General features: G+C 40.9%; 1 protein-coding gene across 1 annotated transcript; it reads right to left on the bottom strand.

The window, feature by feature from the left end:
* Positions 1-1127: 1127 nt before the first annotated feature.
* Positions 1128-21332, bottom strand: vps35 (VPS35 retromer complex component). The gene is made up of 17 exons (XM_079662778.1): positions 21203-21332; positions 18877-18972; positions 17443-17539; positions 15950-16073; positions 14848-15030; positions 14137-14356; positions 13815-13898; positions 12621-12730; positions 12318-12414; positions 11491-11639; positions 11033-11240; positions 8594-8749; positions 7727-7849; positions 7458-7637; positions 6861-7100; positions 6253-6396; positions 1128-2450 (listed from the first exon to the last, which is right to left on the bottom strand). The coding sequence occupies exons 1-17, from the start codon at positions 21203-21205 to the stop codon at positions 2271-2273; spliced, it is 2394 nt and encodes a 797-aa protein (XP_079518904.1). The 5' UTR covers positions 21206-21332; the 3' UTR covers positions 1128-2270.
* Between the last annotated feature and the right edge of the window lie 753 nt (positions 21333-22085).

The following is a 22085-nucleotide window of genomic DNA, read 5'->3' as shown; positions in this document are numbered from 1 at the left end:
TTTTTTGTATGTATTTTGGGATTTGTACGTGCTTTGGACTTTGCATATCTTTTGGTATTTGCAGCTTTTTTTTTTTCGGGGTTTGTGTGTTGTATTTAGTTTGCATTATTTCTGTAAATGCAGCGTTTTTTGGTTGTATTTGTTTTCAGGATTTGTTTGTTTTTCATTTCAGGATTTGCAGTTGTTTCCTGCAAATATATGTGTTTTTGGCCGTTGTTCCGCGTTTGCACCTGCCGGCCACCGTAATAAACACTTAAAAAATGTCCTCAAGCTCCCACAGGCCTTCAGATTCCTACTGCACTGCTGAAGTCTCAGGCTCCTGCATCTGACTTTTTTTTCTCATGGCTTTTTACCTCTGTCTCAGAACCTTAAATGTCAGTCTTCTGCACCAATGTACTTGTCCCCTGGACCTTCACCTGCCTCGGCTCCAAAGTGGGCGCCAGTATTAACAGTAAATTACAGCAATAGCCAATAGCATGTGTCCTACACCTTAGGGCTTTAGCTGCATAAGCTCTTCAACATCAGGAGGGTTCTCTACTGCAATACTAAAATATATACATTTTCTAAAGCACTGTTCTTAAGTACAATTTTGAAGTACTTGTGCTTTACTTGAGTATTTCCATTGTTTATCAGCTGGTTTCTATCCTGGCACCAAACTGGTGGAACGAGCTCCCCATCGATATGAGGACATCAGAAAGGTAAAACATCTTCCGACGCAGACTGAAAAACCAACCTTTTAAACGTTTTTTTTTTTACAAAAAAATTAAAATCTTCTCATTTCTGAATGTTGCACTTCAAAAGGTTTGGCTTATTCCAATGAACTTGCTGTTTTGATTTTGTATCTTCATGGCTGATCTGAATTGTAAGTTGCTCTGGCGCAAAGCATCCATGGCTTTCCATGTGGAGTTGGAATGTTCTTCCAGTTTCTCCAGCTGCATCTGACAATGCAGCCCTGCATGTTAACAGGTCCTCCAAATGGCCCTGGATGTGTGTATAGTTGTTAGCCTTTCTGGTTAGCAATGTGACTGACAGTCTGCCGGCCTCTCGCCTAATGTCCGCTTAGATCCAGCCTCTGTTTAGTGTATTATATTCATATGCCTTGTGTAAATTAACAGAATGCAAATATGTATTGTTAATTTCAATTTTATTTCAGCAAATGACAATGACAATTGCTATTTCATCTGCTTTTTTATTCATCTGATTTACATGTGGGTTTACACACAGATTTAAAAAGGGGAGAGAACAAATCAATAATAGCTAAGAGAGGAATCAGCTGCAGCAAACATGTACATCATCATGATCTCACCATGGCAACTTGTCAACTAGCACATAGACCTGAGGAACCCTGCACCCCCCACAACAGTCTTAGACAAGCGTCACTGAGCAACAGGATCTCATTGAAAAACTAAATGATGGAACAGTCAGACATTATTGTGGTTGTATTCATGTACAGCAAACTAAAAACCAAGCCTGTACAAGCTCACTGAAGCATGCACACACATGCTGCAGCTCTCAATCCATTGATGAGGATTCCGGAAATAAAATACATTATGGAGTTTATAGAGAGATGGAGAGATACATCTGATGTTGTTAAAAAGAAGCACTGCTTTAGTAGGAGGATAGACTCTTTCGAAAAATACTACTATTTCTCCACCTGCAAATAACTCGATTTTTTAGGTCATTTGTAATTTCGTACAGAAGGATTGAGGATCATGCCACACAACTCTGAACTGAATAGGCTGGCATGATGTAGACGTTCTGTTTTAAAACATCAACAGTTAGTGCCTATCCTGCAGGGCCAAAGAGGGGGGGGGGGGGGGGAGGAGACTAGCTTGTATGCAACACAGCTGTAAAACCACTGCTAGATTCTGTAGCCATAATACACTCACGCTAATACATTCACTTCTCAATATGGGAAGATGTGAACAAGTGATGACTCAGTGGAAACACCTAGAGCAGCAAGTAAGTCTACTACTGACATGAAATGATACGTGTTAGAGACAGAACAATGGCGCAGGACTTTAGAAAGGACACACAGAAGCTGAGTGTTGCTTCTTCAAATGAACATCTCCAGCCTGCTGCAGAAACACGTCCTGTAGTGAGGGACAGTGAGGAGGAGATTATGCAGAAAAATTAACAATAATAATAATTATAAAATGAAGGAATGAGTTATTTTAGCTCTTCTTGACATTTATTGTTATTCCCATCCTACATGATGGGATTGAATGAGTTCTTGAGAGTGTATTCATAATATAGTTAAACATCTAGTTTTAAAGCACCAGGCCCTCATAGGCGGGCCCCTCGGCCTCAGGGGACTCCCTCTGCAGTCGCAGGTGCTCCAGTGTGTTTTGGAAGTGTTTGTTGATCTGCTCCGTCTCCTCGCTGGCCTCCAGGTTGGGGAGATCTTCCCTGATCTTCTGGATGAGCTGGTTTAATACCTGGACAGTGACCTGGGGGGGGGAGATAGTGTTAGAGGGAGGCGCTTTATGGACTCTCATATCATATAATCAACTGTCCATTGTTTTGAAAATTAAAAACAATAGAAGAGTTGACCACCCAATTTGATTGTATATTGTGTATGCAACGAGCCCTTTGTTACTGTAGACATGCTGCTGCCAGTACCACTGTTGTTCTGACTGGTGGTGGTGGGCGTAACGCACAATGAGGCGTAGCAACTCACACAAAGAGGAATGCTTGCTAGCAAACATGGTTGTTCACAATTGACGAATAAAAATGGTTTATAGTGGCTTTTTAAATATTTTGAGTGATGAAATGCATGTTGAGGATTACACACACTTACATGTTGGTTAGAAACATATTTTAACATATGAAAACAGCTAAGCAACTTTGTTTACAAAAAAACCTGTACATTTCAGTATTAATATAACTGTTTTTTTATTATTTAAAAAAATGCAACTTGCACACTTGTATAATATATGTTTATATTCCCCTATATTTATAAAAGTGTGTTTAAGTAGTAGGCTGGTCTATACCAGTGTATTCTAACCTATTCTGTATTTGATAGTGTATTATATAGATAATATATAATATATGCATTTACTGACATTTCTAACTCGATGCCTTGTAAACATGCTTCTGTAACTGACCAACTTCCCAATTTGGAATCAGTAAAGCACATCTATTCTCTTCTACAAACCCCAATTCAATGCAGTTGGGACGTTGTGAAAACGTAAATAAAAACAGAATACGATGATTTGCAAATCCTTTTCAACCAATTGAATACACTACAAAGACAAGATAAATAATGTTCAAACTGATAAACTTTGTTTTTTTGCAAATTTTCTCTCATTTTTTATTTGATGCCTGCTGTCCAATAAAGCTGGGAAAGGGGCGTGTTTACCACTGTGTTACATCACCTTCCTTTTATCAACACTTAATAAGCATTTGGGATCTGAGGACACTAATGTTGAAGATTTATTTTTATTTTTTATGTTTTGTCCTTGTATGTTTCTTTGTAAAGCGACCTTGAGGTTATGAAAAGCGCTATATAAATTAAAGTTATTATTATTATTATTAGTAGCTGGAATTCTTTCCCATTCTTGCATGATGTACACCTTCAGTTACTCAACAGTCTGGGGTCTCCGTTGTTGTATTTTGCGCTTCATAATGCACCCCACATTTTCAATGGAGACAAGTCTGGACTGCAGGCAGGCCGGTCTAGTACCCTCAATCTTTCACTACGAAGCCACGCCGTTGTAACGTGTGCAGAATGTGGCTTGGCATTGTCCTGCAAGGACGCCCCTGACAAACACGTCGCTTGGATGGCACAGCAGATGTTGCTCTAAAACATGTACTGTATGTCCCACAGAATTAAAGCTCACCTATTATGCTATATTTGAAAATATATTATAGGGCCATATCTATACAAAACATGTCTGAAGTGTTTTGCTCAAAATACCAAACAGATCACCCATTCTAGCCATGCCTCATACCCCTCTATTTCAGCCCTGTTACTAAAGTGCTGATTCTTTGACTGTAGCTTTCAAATTTGAACTGGGCTGATGCTGGCCCCGCCCCCTTTGAAGCACACAAGACAAGCAGTGAGCTCTGTGAGGAGAAGAGTGGCTGCTCTGCCGGCAGATACTCAGCCAAATGTTGCCGTGATTAAACGCCATATTATGTTCCAAACCACATCAAGGAATATTTCTGAAGCTTCTTTTAGCTTGTGGGTTTACCACAAGGTGAGTTCCTTTTATATCCTGCTTCTTTACACATGCTCTCTCCAGTACAGCGTTAGCTTTGAGTGTTAGCGATGCTTGCTAATGTAAACAAACACCATACTGCGTCCAAAACAGTCGGGCATTGTTTCTGATAGCAACGTTTCTGATAGGGCCGTGGGTCGACATTTCCTATAATTTCATATCGGACGCAAATCTGGATCAGCTCCGTTGTACCCCCGTTTTTAGAGATTAGGGTACGGAGGAAAAAGAGAGAGGGTTTTATTTCTGACACTTTGTGAGTTCCCTGACACACCGGGGACACATAGTTAAGTATAAAAGACATCAAAAAGTGCATTTTGTATGATTAATGGGCACTATCGTACCATCATAGATGCTGGCTTTTGAACTTTTCTTTCCTCTTTAGCCGGACGACACGACATCCATGATTTTTTAAATGTGGACTTATCAGACCACAGCATACTTTTCCACTTTGCGCCAGCCCATCTCAGATGAGCTCGGGCCCAGAGAAGCCGGTGGTGTTTCTGGGTGTGGTTGATATATGGCTTTTGCTTTGTATGCTAGAGTTTTTATCTTGCACTTGTGGATTTAGCAACTAACTGTGTTACTGACGATGAGCCCACGTGGTAATATCCTTTACAGAATGAGGTCGGTTTTTAATTCAGTGCCGTCTGAGGGTGTCGAAGGTCACGGCAATCATTGGAGTTTTCGGCCTTGCCGTTTACGTGCAGAAAGTTCTCCGGATTGTCTGAATCTTTTGATGATATTATGGGCTGGAGATGATGAAATCCCTAAATTCCTTGCAATTGTATGTTGAGAAACATTGTTCTTAAACTGTTGGACTGCTTTTCTCACGCAGATGTTCACAAAATGGTGAACCTCGCTCCACCCTTGCTTGTGAACGAATGATTTCATGGATGATCCTTTTATACCCATCATGACACTCACCTGTTTCCAATGAATATTCCAAACAGGTGTTTTTTAGCATTCTTCAACTTCCCCAGTCTTTGTTGCCCCTGTCCCAGCTTTTTTGGAATGTGTTGCAGGCATCAAATTCAAAATGAGTGAGTGCAAAAAAACATCAAGTTGATCAGTTTGAACATTATATATCTGGTCTTTGTAGTGTATTCAATTGAATATAGGTCGAAAAGGAATCATTGTATTCTGTTTTTATTTACAATTTACACAACTTCATTGGAATTGGGGTTTGTATTAAATTATATAATTTGCCACAATACTTTCTAGAGCATCATTCCATTTCGCAATGATGCTCTCAATTTGTCTTGCGTTATACATCCTGCTCCCCTCTCTAAAAGCTCTCTCGGCCAGGTTGTGTCTGTTTAATAAATCCATATAAACACGTAACAAGGAAGCTTTAGTTGTCGTGTCTCTATTCTCCGCTCCTCCATGCTCCGATCTCAGGTTCAGTCAACTTTTACTAACTCGTCAAGCCGGAGCCTCTCAGCTACTTCCGGTTTCCGGATAAGGGGTTACCAAAATAAGAGCACTGCGTGTAGCAGTATAATTAAACCTTACAGGTTGTGAGTGATATTAGTTATCATATTTATATATGTTTAGTAGGTTGTGGAAGTGCACTCCAAAATATGGGTTGATCTTCTTTATTGGTATTTATTATTTTGATATTATTTATTTAAATGTAGATATAAATGTGTAATTTATTTTTGTATTGGTTTTTCAGTTGAATTACACTCAAAGTTCAGGGTATTCAACTGTTAAAAACATACTGTTCAAACTTTTTAAGTTCAATAAATGGATGGTTAGGGTTATGGTTATAATCGTATCAATATTGGCCAAAAATAATCGTGATTATGATTTTTGCCAAATCGAGCAGCCCTAATACTTTCCCTGTCTGGTATCTTTATCATCGGTTAGAGGTCCACGATTTTCTCTCTCAGGGCAATCTCTCTTTTTCCTCTACATATATACAGAAACCAGGTTTTATCATTTACACAACATCACAGACATCCTGTTCCTGCGGAGTTTCACTTAGAAACATGAAACACCCTTAACCATGTAGGCGTTAGTGTCTTACCGCATCGTTTTCCCGCTCATAGAAGCAGACGTATCTGTTGAGGATTTCAATGAAGAGCTGGACCTGCAGCGAGGGGTCCATACACTGGTTGGCAATCTTCAGGGCTTTCTTTAGGCACTCCATCACACGCTTCCCGTCGCGGATCTGAAAATGGAACAGCATCAGTACGGAGCACTGACAGCTGTGGAACAGCTAGCAAAGTGACTGGGCAGGTTTATATATAACTGATTATTGTTAGAAAACATAAAGAACTGGTTTCCCTTTACTTTAATCTACATTTGACATTATGGCCTTTTGCGGCATTGTGGTAGCTTTAGGGTTTAAGATGTTGACCATGTGATCAACTTTCCTGTCACTTCTCAAATCAAGACAAAACTTGAATAATTGATAAAAAGCATCAAATGAGTTAAAGAAATGAAAGTGTGGTTAATGGACAACTGAACATTTAATACCTCTCCCCCACATACATAATGTCCCTATGTGAGTATAGAAGTGTTTCCTACTTGTTTGCACCTGCTGTGCACGCCACTATATCAACCATACTGATTCTGGACATGTTATTCCAGATGAAGTATGTTTGAAAATAGGAAGAGAATGATCCAACACACCTCCTCCCCGTTCTTCTCGGTGCTGCGTCCGGACCAGAAGAGGTGAGCGCAGATACTGACGGCCCGGCACTGGTCGGGCTTCTTCAGCAGTTTGGAGGCAGCGAGCGCACACTGAGTCCTCAGAGGCTCGTGGTTCTCCTCGCTGAAACACCGCATCCGCTCAAAGGTCCCGATGATCAGCGTGATGGCTGCCAGCTGCGCTTTGGAGTCACTGATCTCATCCTCGTACAGAGAGAAGGCCTGGGGGGGGGGGGGGGGGACGCCATTTTTTACACGTGTGTCACAATGGATCGGTGGACTTTTATCTGCAAAACAAATCTACCTACAGGTACAAATAGATAACCTGAACCTAAATAGTTTTTAGGTCTTGGTTTCTTCTTTTAATAGTACACTCAAGATGCTCAGCGCTTCCTTTTTATAAAATCAACATCATCACCTGTACCTTTCCCCCATTCCATACATATTTTACTTTGAAAATGTACATGAATCTCTGAGTATAACAGAAACACATTTATAATTAGAGGAGTCACAGTCTTCAGGCGTTTTTATCTTAAACCCGGTACATTTTACAGGCCTGAGTCTTATGAAACACTGTACCTGGGACATGAACTCATAAGCTACAGTCTCGTGGTTCTCAAAGCCGATCTCCCCTGCGGCCAGCGCCCCCTGCAGGAAGAGGCGCAGAGGCAGCTCCGCCAGCTCCGCTTTGATAAGAGCACTGATGGTCTGATGTGCGAACGAGAAGATCTTCTGACACTTCTTCTCCCACTTGTCATCCTGAAGGCAGACCGATGTGAAGGCATGAAACAGGATGGAGGAAACTGTAAACACAGTATGTGAGTTAGAGTGAAGGACAGTTTGCTCACTGATGAGGAGTTCTCCTTGTATCTGAAGGCCAGCTGGTAGGCAGCGAACACCAGGGGGGGCAGTGTGTAGCGGATCCGCAGGTTCCCCCCCGCACCAAAGTGTTTCCGGGCTGTGTTCAGGATCTGACCACAAAACAAGAGTTAGACCTAACAAAACACACTTAGCAATTTTATCTACCTCTGGAACAAGCTAAACTAGTTATACATATATTTATTTTTCTGGTCATTCATTACTGGATCAGTGAGCTGCGTGAGATACTGACAGGCTGTCAGAAGAGGGAGAGAGGGGGAGAGAGAGAGGGAGAGAGGAAAAGAGAGCACTTCCGCTGATTTCTCCTGTGTTATTATCCAAAGTTAATGTAAACTTGAATAATGTACTTCATTTGAATGTAATAATTAAGTTGGTTGTTGTTTGTGGAAGCTCCAGTGAATTATCCCCATTAACTGAGTTCTAAACATCACTTTAAATGGAAGATTTCAAGTGATGTTTAAATCTTCCATTTAGGCCCCGCCCACTCGATCGGATCGGCATCGGCCGATACTGATTCCAGCGATCGGCCCCAAAATTGGCGATCGGAGCATCCCTAACAGAGTCAGTTAGAGATACACACGTTTCAGATCCAAAGACTGCTGCTGAGTTTCACATTCTTTAAAGCATGTTTCCACGGCAGCCACTGATTGCATTTGTTTCTCTGCGATATCAAAATCAGCATGTAATCCATCGCAGTACACATCAAGTCTGAACTGGTGGAAAAATACTTTAAAAAGGAAGCACTGCAGCAAGACTTCCTAAAGAGTCAGCAGTAACACAGTAGCAGATTGGTGTGTCTATATTCATCTGTCAGGGGGGGGGGGGGGGGGGCCCACCAGGTACTGTTGATCCGGATCCTCAGATTTGAGCAGGTGGATGAAACGTCCCACAAGGCTTTGCTCCTCAGCAAAGTCCTCTGGGTCAGGGTCATCAGCGGGTTGGTCCGGCTGGTCCTGGATCAGTGTGGATACCAGGGACAGGATGGCGTCTACCTAGAGAAACAGCGGGGGAGGAAATTAATGTTACGTTCTTTTATTCAAATTCCTCCCTGATTTTGGCGGGTGGAGCACTGTGATGAGGTCATGGGTCTCAGTCAGAAAGTCACAGGAGTAAGGGGCCACACCTCATCAACTGAACTCAACTACAAAGGGCCTTCATTTTGATTAATAACCTAGAGGCACATTTCTAGAAAATGTACCCTCAGTCAAAGCATTATATTGTATGTGTCCTGTACCAGTGTCACGATAACAGGAGACAAAGAACATGTAAATATGTATATTGGTATTAACAATGGGCCAAAGTAGGAGTAATAATTTGGAAATAAAACCAAGTATCAATACAAATCAATAATGGTGCTTCCTAAATGCTGCATAGTTACCCTGACAGTGTAACGATAAGATGCTCTAATGATGATAAAGCGAGTTTAGATTGGTCTCGTGCTGCACACACCAGCAGCTGATTATACCTCAGTGTTTGCATATATAGTCGAAAACATTAGCAACAGCTTGTCGGGACAGTTTTACAAATCTCCAAATGTCTTTCTTTTTTTCCTGTACTTGTGAGGCTGCAGTGACTTCCTACACACTGACAGGTTTTGATGGAGCAGCGCTACAGCGTATACAGTTTAATGGTCTACTAGACTACATTTTGAGGCACAACTGTAATTGAAGGGATCACAGATCTAGGGATTCTACTCCAAGCAACAAGGAGGTAAGTCGGACGGTGAGGTGAATGTTCGTAGTGGCCAAACAGTGGTACTGCACACCTGTTTCATTAAGGGCCCAAAAATGACATTTGGAAAGTGAAATCAGCAAACCAGCACTTCCCATATTAAACACTTAACTCTTATTAAATCACAAGGTTTTAAATTGTTTAAATGCGCTAAAAGCCGAATACGGAGTTATTCAAGACAGACGTGACACTGACGTGAAGGCGAGCGGAGGCGGGGCTTAAGGAAAACACTGCCCTAGTTAGTGTAGGCAGTGGTTCCCAACTGGGGGTACGGGGACCCCTAGGGGACTGGAAGGGAGGGGGTTTGTAGAAAATAGGGGTTGTGTCACACATTTTTTAAAATCAGTTTTCATAAGCCTGGTATCCTGCCCACGGAACTATCAAACCTTAGTAGAGACAAGCAAGCTAACCTAACCCTCATTGAGAGACAATGAAAGCTCTAGTCTCAACAAAAGAAGTTGAAACTGCTAGAAGTGAGTCTTAATGTTATTCACTTTCACTGAATAATATATATTTAAAAAAGTTTAAATGCATTTGTGTAAAGGGTGAGTTATTCAAGTGATTTTCATCTAATGAGCAGTTGGGTTAAAAAGGATTACAAAGGGTTTAACACAAGATAACATGTAGGCGAATCATCACAAATGTTCTTATAGAAGGGAGAACAGCTCAAGGGGGACACAAGACAAAAAGTTTGGGAACCACTGCTGTAAGGGATCAAATTAAAGCAGGACTTCTTGGTGTACAATGCTCCATGTAGTGCTGCAGGGGAAAATGTGACGTTAAACATACACCACAGTTTCGTATGGCGGACTCCTGTTGCCGTTGGCGTCAGAAAGTCAACTCTAACAAGAACAGCTAAAAGGGTGTGATAGATAGTCTAAGGTCGCATTCACACCAGCCTTGTATAGTCCGGTTGAATCGAACCCTGGTGCGTTTAGCCGCTTGGTGCGGTTCATTTGGGTCGGTGTGAACACAGTCCGAGACCTCTTAAGTGAACTAAACAATCGGACTCTGGTCCGCTAAAAGGGGTGGTCTCGGACCGCTTGCTAGTGAACTCTGGAGCGTTTCATCACTGGTGTGAACGCAGTCCGCACCAAAACATAGGAAGCGTAGTATTTACGTGTCACAAGTTGCTGTTGATATGCTCTCCAGATTAACAGCAGCATGAGAATAACCTGCCGAAAGTGCCGATGCTCCATGGCGGTGGCTCCGGTAGAAATTGCCGGGATTTGCGTTTTTACCCCCTTAGTGTCTGACGAATGGTTGAACAGCATTTCCGTGCACATGACTTGTGTTTAAAGTTTATAGTCTGTTTGAGTTTTGCCCGTTTGAACGCAAACCTTCTGATAAATGTAACAATGTAACAAACTGTGGTCTGGTGAGCACCAGAGAAGCGGAGTATTAGGTGTGAATGCGACCTAAGACCACAATATCCGTCTGTCCGTCCGTGCGTGTGTGTGTGTTGGTGTGCGTGTGTGTCTGCCCGCCCCTCCTGTCACAAAGCAACAATGCCTTCAGAGCTGAACCAGTGGTGAGGGTCTGACCTGCTCCTGGGCCAGGATGGTGGTGTTGTAGTCCAGCGTGTTGCTCAGCACGTAGCAGCTCATGCTCTTGCGTGACTCGAAGTCGAAGTACTCGAAGAGCGGAGGGAAGTGTTTGAGCTGCAGCACCGTCAGGACGTTGTTGTAGGTGTCCACCGGGATCTTCAGCAGGCGGGTCAGCTCCTTGGACACTGCGCTGCTAGTCGCTATGCTGGAGGGGGGGGGAACCAGAGAGACACATGAGAGGGAATGCAGGCCAGGCAAAGAGGGTAATGATCTATTTTCAATTCTGTCAGTGATAACAACATGTACATGGAGTAACTGTGCTTCATGAGTATCATTTCTGATCACTGTCCAACTTTATTCTTCCTCCTCTCTTAACAATTACTCTTTCCTTTTCAGTCTCTCGTCTGTGAACACAAACGTCTGTCTTCTTGTGTGTCAGGACTTTGAGGACTTACTGTTCCAGGTTGAGCTTGTTGAAGATCTCCACAGTACTCTCCAGGACTTTGTCTACGTAGTCCACACGGTCAGGGTAGCACTTCATGGCCAGGTTGATGAGAGAAACCTGCAGAGAGACCACGTCCTCTGAGGGCATGTCCTGGCGAGACTGGAGGAGGGTCAGAGAGGGTGAGGTTAGTCCAACGTTAGTATTGGTGGTGCTGGTGCTTTTGTGAAATGTATTACTGTTAGTACAGGCTGCTGCTTCACTACTTCAGACTGTAACGTCACTATTGATATTATAACAGTGATATCTGCAACATTTATTTAATGAATTACAGGATTCTATTTATTTAGTTTTATACTTATTTTAACCCTGGATATGTTCTTATTTTTTTAAAGTGTGCTTGCATTTTTATTTTTCAATTGATCTGTCTCTTTGCTGTAACTCTGTGGGACTTGTAGAGGATTTCTCATTCTAAAGTTAAAGCCCTGTCAGATTGGGAGGGATAACCCCACAATAATTAACATTGAATCATATTTACTCTATCAAATATTACACTTACAGCAATTTGGATATTGAACTAGGCCATTTTGCAATTTTGATCAAATGTAAATGACCTGTGCAGACCTAACTATTCAACACAAAATAGTGTTTCCTTGTAACTCATATGTATTAAATATAAACTACACTGTATATGACATGAAACCTTTAATATCTAAATGTGAAAGCGTGAAATCATACATCAGAAGTGTTAAGGTCTGATGTAGTCAGACTGCTGCTTTGCTACTTTGGATGTGTTTGTACTGATTAATGAAATGATCTTTTAAACTCAGTATAACCTACTTGAATGACGGTGGCTACTTGTTGAGAGAAGATGTCGAACAGTTTGATCTCAGCTGGAATGCCGGGCCCGTCTTCTCGATGAGCGAACAGAGCCAGTCTGAAACAAACAGAAAGTGAGTGCATCCACCAACAGGCAGCAGAGCTGGGCTCACACATTTTTCTTTAAAGAGTCACTTCAAACTAAATCCACTTTTTAATTGTTCATTGACCTTATTTTCCAAAGATGCAGTGATACTCTCACAGTGAAAAGACAAAGCTTATTTTGACATTAGCTACGCGAACTAGCAGAGAGGCTAAGTGTACCTGTCAATGAGGGCAATGATAATGTTCTTGACGTTGACGTGTTGGTGGAGATCAGCACAGGAGCGCAGGAAGGGGTTGAGGGTCTGAAGGTGGAACTCGTCTGGGAAAACCTGACAACAGAAGAGTCTTTTAGTCCAGGAGGGGAGGGCTCTGCTGTAGCAGGGTGTGGAGGGACAGTGGATTCTACATACACATGGATTCAGTGCAATCTGTTCTCCTCCTCTTTCTTCAACAATGAAAGCCCCTACCAATAAGTGTAGTTCCATTAACAGAACATCCTAACATGTCCTGAAGATAGTTACATTTGAGCATTCAAATATATTCTTATAGAGGGTTGAACAACTGTGCAATGAAGAGGTCCTCGTTTCCCAGGAAACAGGGGGACAACATCAAACACATTGTTTCCACCAAATTGTCATTTAAACATTGGTACTATTAACTAGCCCTTTTATAGATTGCCCTATGTTGTTGCCTATAACATTGTTCATATGTTACTTGAATTTAATTATTTGGAATAGACTTGCATTGCATTATGCAATAATGAACTCAGGCTTGGGGGGGGATGGATTACAAGTACTGGAATGACATAATCATCAGACAAAAAAAGGTAACTGCATTCCTTTAAGGTGAAATAAGACAAATGTTAAATCAGATTACTGGTACGTTTTATAAAAATGGGGATAACTAGCAGGATTACAATTTTACAATACATTTACAAATAAAGATCAGTGTATCATAGGTAGACGTCAATTATGTTAAATGTCTTTTTGTGGACAACTGATTTATTCAATAAAAATATTTTAAGCTTTTAATAAAGTATGAAACTAAAACAGAATTTGTAAACCATTATTTTGTATACCTAGCCTATCATTTAAGATGACACATTTTGATCCTAAATATCTTTCTTTCTTCTTTTCTATGGTCACATTGTTCTGTTGTCTTACATAATAAACTTCAGTCAAAAAGATTGTATTGATATTTATTTTCGCTTTAAAAAAATGTGCATTGCATTTGATATTGAGGTTATCCAAAAGCTAACGGAAAGTATTCAGGTTACTTTTTGACTTTGATACTCATATTCAGACTTTTACAGGTTACGAGTAATCGTAACAGTTTACATTTTTGAAGTTACCTTCCCAGCCCTTCATGTACTGTATACTGACGATAATAAAAGCTGTAATCTCCGGTGTGTACCTGAATGATGCACTCCATGAGATACTCCTGAGCCAGAGAGTCTCTGCAGTTCACCACCTGCTCCAGCACTCCTGAGAGAACAATCTGGAGACACAAACAGCAAACACATACACACACAGGACAAAATGCCCTATAAGCCAAATGATTGTACATTTGTGTCTTTGGATTTTGCCGTAGTGAAGGCCAAACCATCATTTTGTTGTCTTAGAACAATTTAAAATAACCAGACAAATCTGGCCTCATTTTTGTTCGCTCTATTAAAAAAGTTGTACACTTTGACATAATTAATTTCCCAACCTTAATGACTTGATTGTGCACAAACCTGTTTGTACTTCTCCACGTTGACCCCCTCCAGCTGGCTGAGGCGCACCAGGTTGGTTCCCACCAGGATCCTCAGCTCCTGCCGCTCCTTCTCCCTCTTCTCTCGGTCTCGGCTGTGTCCCTGGTGCTGCATCCTCACCCACAGCTTGTTCATCTCAGCAAAGTTGAGCAGGACAAAGTCGATGGAGTCGTTGATGTCACCAGTCATCTCCTCTGTTCCCCTGAGATCAAAACATGAAGAGTTTAGAGCAGTATTCAAAACTAAAGTCAAGTTCCCTTTCTATCCAAAATGGAAACGAGAAGCGCAATATCAACATCATGTTTTGTGAGCAGAGCGGTTATGAACCGATTCATGAAGTTAATTGTGTCAGTCTTCTTCGAGTGTTATACTTGTACATTAGTCTTATATTTAGAAATCCCAAAGTAAAAAAATAAAAACAAAAGCTTTTCCTGTAGCTATCCCATTGTGATAGTTTAAGAATTAGATTTGTACATTTCCTTTTTTGGTATTATGTTAACTTTACATTCATTCTCCAAAGTATTTCAAATTCAGATTGTAAAACCTGTTTTAGTATTTATTTTCTCTCCCTGATTTGCTGTGAACTTGGTTAAGACATAAAAGGTGCTGCTTCACAGGACTGATGACTTTTCAACATCTTGATGGTAGTATCGGGATGTTGTGGATGAGGGACACTCAGAGAGGCTGTCTTACTCTGGCTGCTCTCCATCGTCTGGCAGGATGTTGCGGGTGCACTGCAGGAGGTAGTTCCTGAGGAAGAGGCCCCTGAGAGGGTGCTGGACCCCTCGGCACATCTCCACCAGGTCCTTCAGGATGTCCTTACGGGACTGAGGGAAGGAGCGCACGTACACCACCCCCACAGTGATGAGCAGGTAGCTGGGGAGGGAGGAGCGTAAGAGGATTGATGGTGAAAGACAACAGAAATCTGTATGAAGCCTGACATGTGCAGTATCTATGAGAGAACATGCTGAACTTAAATGGAGTGAGCAACGTTACGCAAAGTATGTGAAGAACATACCAAGTATGAATAGTGAATCAACTAGAAAGCCATGATGCATTTGCCTGGTATTGTTTGAAAGATAAGAAGCTAATGGAAATGAATTGAGGTGCAATAAAGCAAATCATATTCATATGTTTTGTACCTAGTATATAATCACATTTTTGAAAGAACAAATATCAAATAGTATTAATGGAACTAAATGTAATCTGCTCCTCTTCACTAAAACTTGGATTGTACATTTGATTAGCTTAAATCCAACATCATGACAGCGTATAGAAATATACACTCGGGGCTCTCCTTGCTTTGGGCATCTTCACTGTTAACATGTTTACACTTTACTGGGAGTTTTATTTCACTTCAATGGAGCCATTTTACAAATAACACAAACATCTATGAAGTATTAACAGGTTTGTCATTTTGTTAAATGTTCAAATATATGCCTCAGTCCTGGAAGACTTTCCAATAACGCTGCCCTCTCCTGTCTCTCACTGCCCCAGCCTCAGCATCCCTTATGTCCATGTAGTCATTCAATGATGTCCTTCTCTGGCAAACCTAACATATGCCTGATCAAATATTTAGGCACGAAACAGATTTGTCCTTGTGACTGTAAAATGTCATAAATAAGTCAATAAAAGGGGGCAAATAAATAAATACAGTGTTGCCTTAGTGTGCATTTAAAGGATCAGAATTGTTTGTTTCCAGCCAAACCAAACATGTTATTGTAAAGAGGGAATAACTCAGATATTTTAAAGACAACGTATATTGGTTATGGTCATGTTTGATGTTGGTACTCACAGTCTGGGGATGATGTTGCCTGCGTACTGCACCAGCTCATACAGATCTGCCACCTTACGTCCTTTGGCAAACTCATCAGTCAGATACACTTCCAGGTAGTGCAGTTCATCAGAGATAGCCATGTCTAAAGGGATAGTTAGGGAGCAGTGCACAGCCTCCATGGACCCTCCACAAACAACATAAGCTCATTATTGCAACTGCTTTAACCCTCCCTCAAGTTTCTACACAGGCAGTGTTTGGCACAGTACTGCACACTTTACCAGAGTTTCAGCAGCACTCAAACTCCAGTACCAAGTCACTGGAGTTCCACTCTGGTATCTCCAAGACATATCGCCTGTACTCTACTATGTTCATTGTGAACAGCCCGTTATAATGATAGAGGGGAAACAACTACCGTAATCTTCGGACTATAAGCTGCGCCTTTTTTCCCATTTTTCGACGCTGCGGCTTATATAACGGTGCGGCTAATCTATGGATTTTTACAGCTAACGGCCACTAGGGGATCTCCTAAATCTATGGATTTTACAGGTTACAGTCCACCACCTTTAACTCTATGGGCTCTATGGCCGGTCCGCGGACCCCACCTTTAAGCGGTGGGCTCCAGCAGGAAAAGCTGGAGGCCGGAAAAGAGTGAGACAGGTAGCGCGCAAAAGTAAAAGTGGAACCGAGAGTGGTACGAGAGACAGAACGAGAGACAGACAGACATTACAAGAGCGAGACAGTTTGTCCCCGTACCACTGGTTGAAAACCACTGCTGTAGATCACTGCCGGTACGTGCGCTGGGAGCGCACCGTTTAAGTTTGAAAGTTGAAAAGTTTGTGTGTCTGAAACGCTATGTGATACAGTAGAGTTTACACAGCACAGTACATGTTCTGTAGCTACTATTGCACTAAATGCTAACACTTGAATACGTTATGCAAATATGCAACTTGTTTGTTGAAATGTTAATAAATGGGAGCTTCCTCAAACAGCCATCTCTTTCCCGACAATCCCCTCTGTGCACGAACCCTTACATATGGTAATTAAACATTAAAACACCTGCGCCTTATAGTCCAGTGCGGCTTATATATGTACACATCATTCAATTTAGCTGCTGCGGCTTATATTCAGGTGCGCCTTATAGTCCGAAAATGACGGTAGTCATACAGCCTAAACAAGTCACGGTCAACTTCTTAGAAGATTAATGGTGAAACATTCAGATATAAAGAAAATGCTTTTGTGGCAAATCTATTCTTACATGATCAGCAAGCACAGCTCACCTACACTGGCTTAAATGGAGACACTGTCCATAAAAACAAGTTTTGTCAGATGCTTTTCTAGGAGACAGGCCAGCACTAGTTATTATACAGACAAACATGTTTAGATAAGATTACATACAAAATGTATGTGATGTTACAAAGATATATGTGAAGTGAACAAATGTATCATAGCATAGCCATATGTCCATTTAAGTGACATTTCCAACATGCATACATTGTAGCTGTTGAGGATACAGAGCTCATAGTAGCTCTTTGGAGACAGCATGGAGGTCCGGAGCTCCCCAAGCATGTTGGAGGCGTGCTTCAGGGCATCCATCAGCTTGTTCTTGTCCTGCAGGAACAAACCAATCAGGCTGTTAACATGCACAATAATCACACCCGGGGCTCAACCCTAACCCTTCAATTGTGTTGTGTTTGTCAGATAGTTTACATTTTTTTTCTTCATGGTCAACCTTTATATTTTCACTCTTATAGTTCCGTTTTATCTTCCATTTTGAGATGTTTATTTTCTACTCTTTTATTTGGAATGATGTGCAATACTTGTTTTACATGCTGCTGAATTGAAAACATGTCCCACTTTGGGATTGATAAAGTATATCTTATCTTATTAAAACATAATCATGCTGTCGTCACTGCTGTACTCTACATGCTGGTTCATTTACTTCCCAGTGAGACCACATACAAGGACACATTTTTATTTACTTTAAATACTCTTTTAGCAACTTATTGTAAAGCATGCCCATAGCACTGACATGCATTCCTAGGTGTTTTGTTTTGAATATGGGTTAACTCCAATATGTCCAACAAATATGTACAACCATAAGCTGTAATTTATTTTAGGCATAAAACTGAACGAGGGGGGTCACAAGAACAGGAAATTCGGTACCATGCCAACATTCTGTGTATGTGATGGTACTCTTTATCACACAGCTACCAGGACGATACTGACGTTGTACTGTCGCCCCTGGGACGATAGAAAGTGTGATTGATTGCCCTGATAATGCTACTCTGTGAACAACAAATCCTTGTTGAGAATTAGCAGCAGGAGAGAAAGGTAACGTTAGCTGTGAGCTAGTAGCTGTAAGCAGCCGTTGGAAACAGTCCTGCTTGGGTAAACAATAGAGCTAACATTTAACGTGAACAGAGCGAGGTTCCATTGACGCCTTCAAACTCCATTTGGCAGAGGAAAATTATAATATTTGCAGTATGTATAAATGTTATCTCGTAAAGTGTAGTAAATGATGAGAAACTCGAATTGAGTGTTTAAAGTATTTGACATATGAAACAGTTTTTATAGATTTTAAATGTGTTTATTGTGATGTGTTCAACTTCCTAACCCTAGCTCTAAATGTAAATAGTTTTTTTGTTTATTACCGTGGTACCGTGAATAGGATATAAAGAATCATGTCATTTGACTGGTAATGGAAGAGACTTCTACATTTCTGTTAGGGTGACATCCTGTTGGCTATAGATGCTCAAGGTACACTAATGTCCTTTGATGCCAGTTGATGAATCCATTTCCATAAAGAAAACTGATCAATGGAATAGAAGACGTGCCAATATGTCCCTGATTATAGGTCCTAAAGGCAGGGTAGCTCACCAGCAAAACAGTGGGTTTAAACAATTATTCAACTAAAACCATATATTTCACATACTGAAGCAACCTACCAGGCATCGCTTCATCTGGAAGGACTGGACCTTCACAGCCTGCACCGCTTCATCCAGAAGCTTCTCCTGTTCGTCCTGGGGAGACTGCGAGGTGGGCTGAAGACCAGGAGATTAAACACAACTTATTTCAATCTTGATTTACACTGTGACGAATAAATCAATACAGTCCAACAGTCACTTTAACCAGTGCTGGAGAAGTACTGAAATGTTTTACTAAAGTGATACTACATTTTAAAACGACCTGGTTACAACTCAAAGACCAGCATTCAACATTTTACTGAAGAAAGAGTACTGGCATCGAAAAATATAATAAAAACATAAATAAGTTTTAAAGTAAAAGTACTCATTATGTGCAATGGGAAAGTCCAGAATCATATACATTAAAGGTCCCATGTCATGGCCATTTCTACTGATCATAATTCCATTGTTGAGGTCTACTAGAATATATTTATATTGTTCAATGTTCCAAACTCACATTGGTTTCTCATACAGCATCTCTGTATACAGTAGTATGTGTATTCACTCTCTGTCTTGGAGCTCCTGCCCCCCCCCCCCTGTGAGCCCAGTGGCCGTCTGCCACACACACACACACACACACACACACACACACACACACACACACACACACACACACACACACACACACACACACACACACACACACACACACACACACACACACACACACACACACACACACACACACACACACACACACACACACACACACACACACACACACACACACACACACACACACACACACACACACACACACACAGGGAGGAGAAATTGGCAGAGTTGCAGCTGAGAAAAGATTGAGTGTGTGAGGAAGGACTTAACCTAACGGCTCCGCAGACGTAACGTAACGGCTCCACGGATTGGTCCATTTGGGCACGTCACTGTACCCAGGAAGAAAACAATGGAAAAAGAGAAATGTCCAACGAGGTGTTCTGGGGCAGCATAGAGAGGTATTTTCTGTGTTAGAGTTTTACTCGCGTCAGGGTGTGCTTTGAGGGTTTTTGACTCTGCAGACCGTTTACATGCAGAAAAACCTTCATAACACACAAGGAGACGGGTAATAACCGGGAAAGCATGACATGGGACCTTTAAGTAGTGGATTGTGATCTTTGATGCAGTAATGTGTTCATCACTGCTGCTAAATGAGGAGGTCATTTCAATTACTTTTACTACTGCTGGATATCCTATGGTATAATTATGTTTATTTATAAGAGTATTTTTTTGTATTATTTAACCATTTGAATCTGTAAATTAGCAAAAGTTGTCTAAAAAAAAATTGGTTAAATGTAATGGAGTAAAACATAAAGTAATGGCTTCCAAAATGTATTGGGAGCGGAAGTGAAAAGTAGCATACAATGGAATTACACAGGTAAGTACCAGTACCCCACATTTGTACTCAAATAGACTATAATGCTACAGTAAATGTACTTAGTTTCATTCCATATCTTTAGTTTTAATCTAGTTAAAGCAGTTGACTGGACTGAATTACAAATGGAACCGTGAAAAGGACCTTATCCACATCACTTTAGGTAAATAAAATAAGAACATGCTTGATACAAACTTACAGAGTACAATTAAAACATACAAGACATGACAATGTTTTATTTTAATGTATTGACTTCCAAAACACTGGCTGCTGCAAATAAGTGAAATACTCGTCAACCCCAATTCCAACTAAAGCCCACATCTAGCGTAAAGACAGCCTACTGTTTACGGAGGACGTATACATGTCCGCAGGAACAATGTGTGTAAAAATAGGCATTCTATTGTACGAACACTTATGAAATATTATGGTTTATGTGTTCTTGCCTTATGGCATTTTGGGAATGGCACCGCTGCTAATCAGCTGACATAGTTCCTGCTGTTTATCCGGTGCAGGCCATAACATTAGCTCAGTAAATGTGACACAGCAGAGCGGAAGAGAAACGCTAGGCTAACAACAGCTAGCCTTACTGTTACACTTCTTTAGTCCCATAAATCTAAAACAGGCTACACTCACTGGCCCCATTAAGCTGTAACATGAGACGGAATATCAGGATGTGATGAATGTGCTTTTGAATACAATACAATTAAAGTAAAACCACTAGCTTCTGGCTTGTTTTCAGCTGCAGTGTTAGCCTAGCCAGTCGCTGTCTGACGCTGCCTCAGAGGCGTTAGGCCACAGCAGCTTCACGTACAGCCTTTACACCAACTGAAGGGACACACTGTATGATAGGTGTTGCATTCAACGAAACCGAACACAAGCAGGCAAACAGAGGAAGCGTTTAAATGCATACAATAATGCTGTATTTAGAAAACTTCTTACCATGATTATTTGATGTGTCTCTGCCTATGGTCCGTGCTCAGTCGGAGAGGCTGCCTGTCATGTGACACATTAATGCTGCCTTCACGGTCCGCATTCAGCTACACCTCTCAGGGCAGGCGGGGCCAGTGCACCACATAGTTTTACTGTATATAAAGTGTCCTACCATAAACTCTATAAATGAAGTTTTACACCCCATAATGTATATTTAAAGTGTAACACCATACACTCTATATATATAGTGTAACACCATAGAGTGTATTTAAAGTGTAAAGCCATAAACTGTATATAAAGTGTACCACCATCACTGTTGGGGTAGTGAAAAAAAAAAGAAGTAATGCATAACATGACTTTTACTTAAAAAAAGTAATGACTTACTTCACTAAATTACTCACTCTCAGATGATAAAGTAAGGTAGATGGACAGTGGCGGCCGGCCCATAGGGAGGCTAGGGGCGCCGCCCCACCTCTTCCCACATTACAAATAATAAAAAATAATAATAAAAAAATATATATATAAATATATTTTTTAAATATATATATTTTTAAATATATGTTTTTCATTTTAATTTGTAATGAACAAGGTGTTAGAAATTAAAATCAATGTTTTGATGGTATAATGTAGCTTAAACATACCGTCAGTTTAAACGCTCTTTTATACTGAAAAACCAGAAATTCTTGTGCACAAGCAGTTAAGCTTTTATTCTGAAAATCCTTCATCTACATTTAGCATGTGGCTAATATACGAATTCCTAAAGAGGTGAATTGAGAAGCGAAATGACGTGGTGTGGTGAAAACCGAAACCTACTGATTTAACACTACAACGATAGATGTCGAGATACTACCATGTTGAATATTAAATGAAAGTACAGTTTATTTGAATACAT

Source organism: Notothenia rossii (genome assembly GCF_949606895.1).
Source record: "Notothenia rossii genome assembly, chromosome: 2".
Lineage (NCBI taxonomy): Eukaryota > Metazoa > Chordata > Actinopteri > Perciformes > Nototheniidae > Notothenia > Notothenia rossii.
The sequence above is the reverse complement of the archived record's forward strand: the minus strand, read 5'-3'. Positions and strand labels throughout refer to the sequence as shown.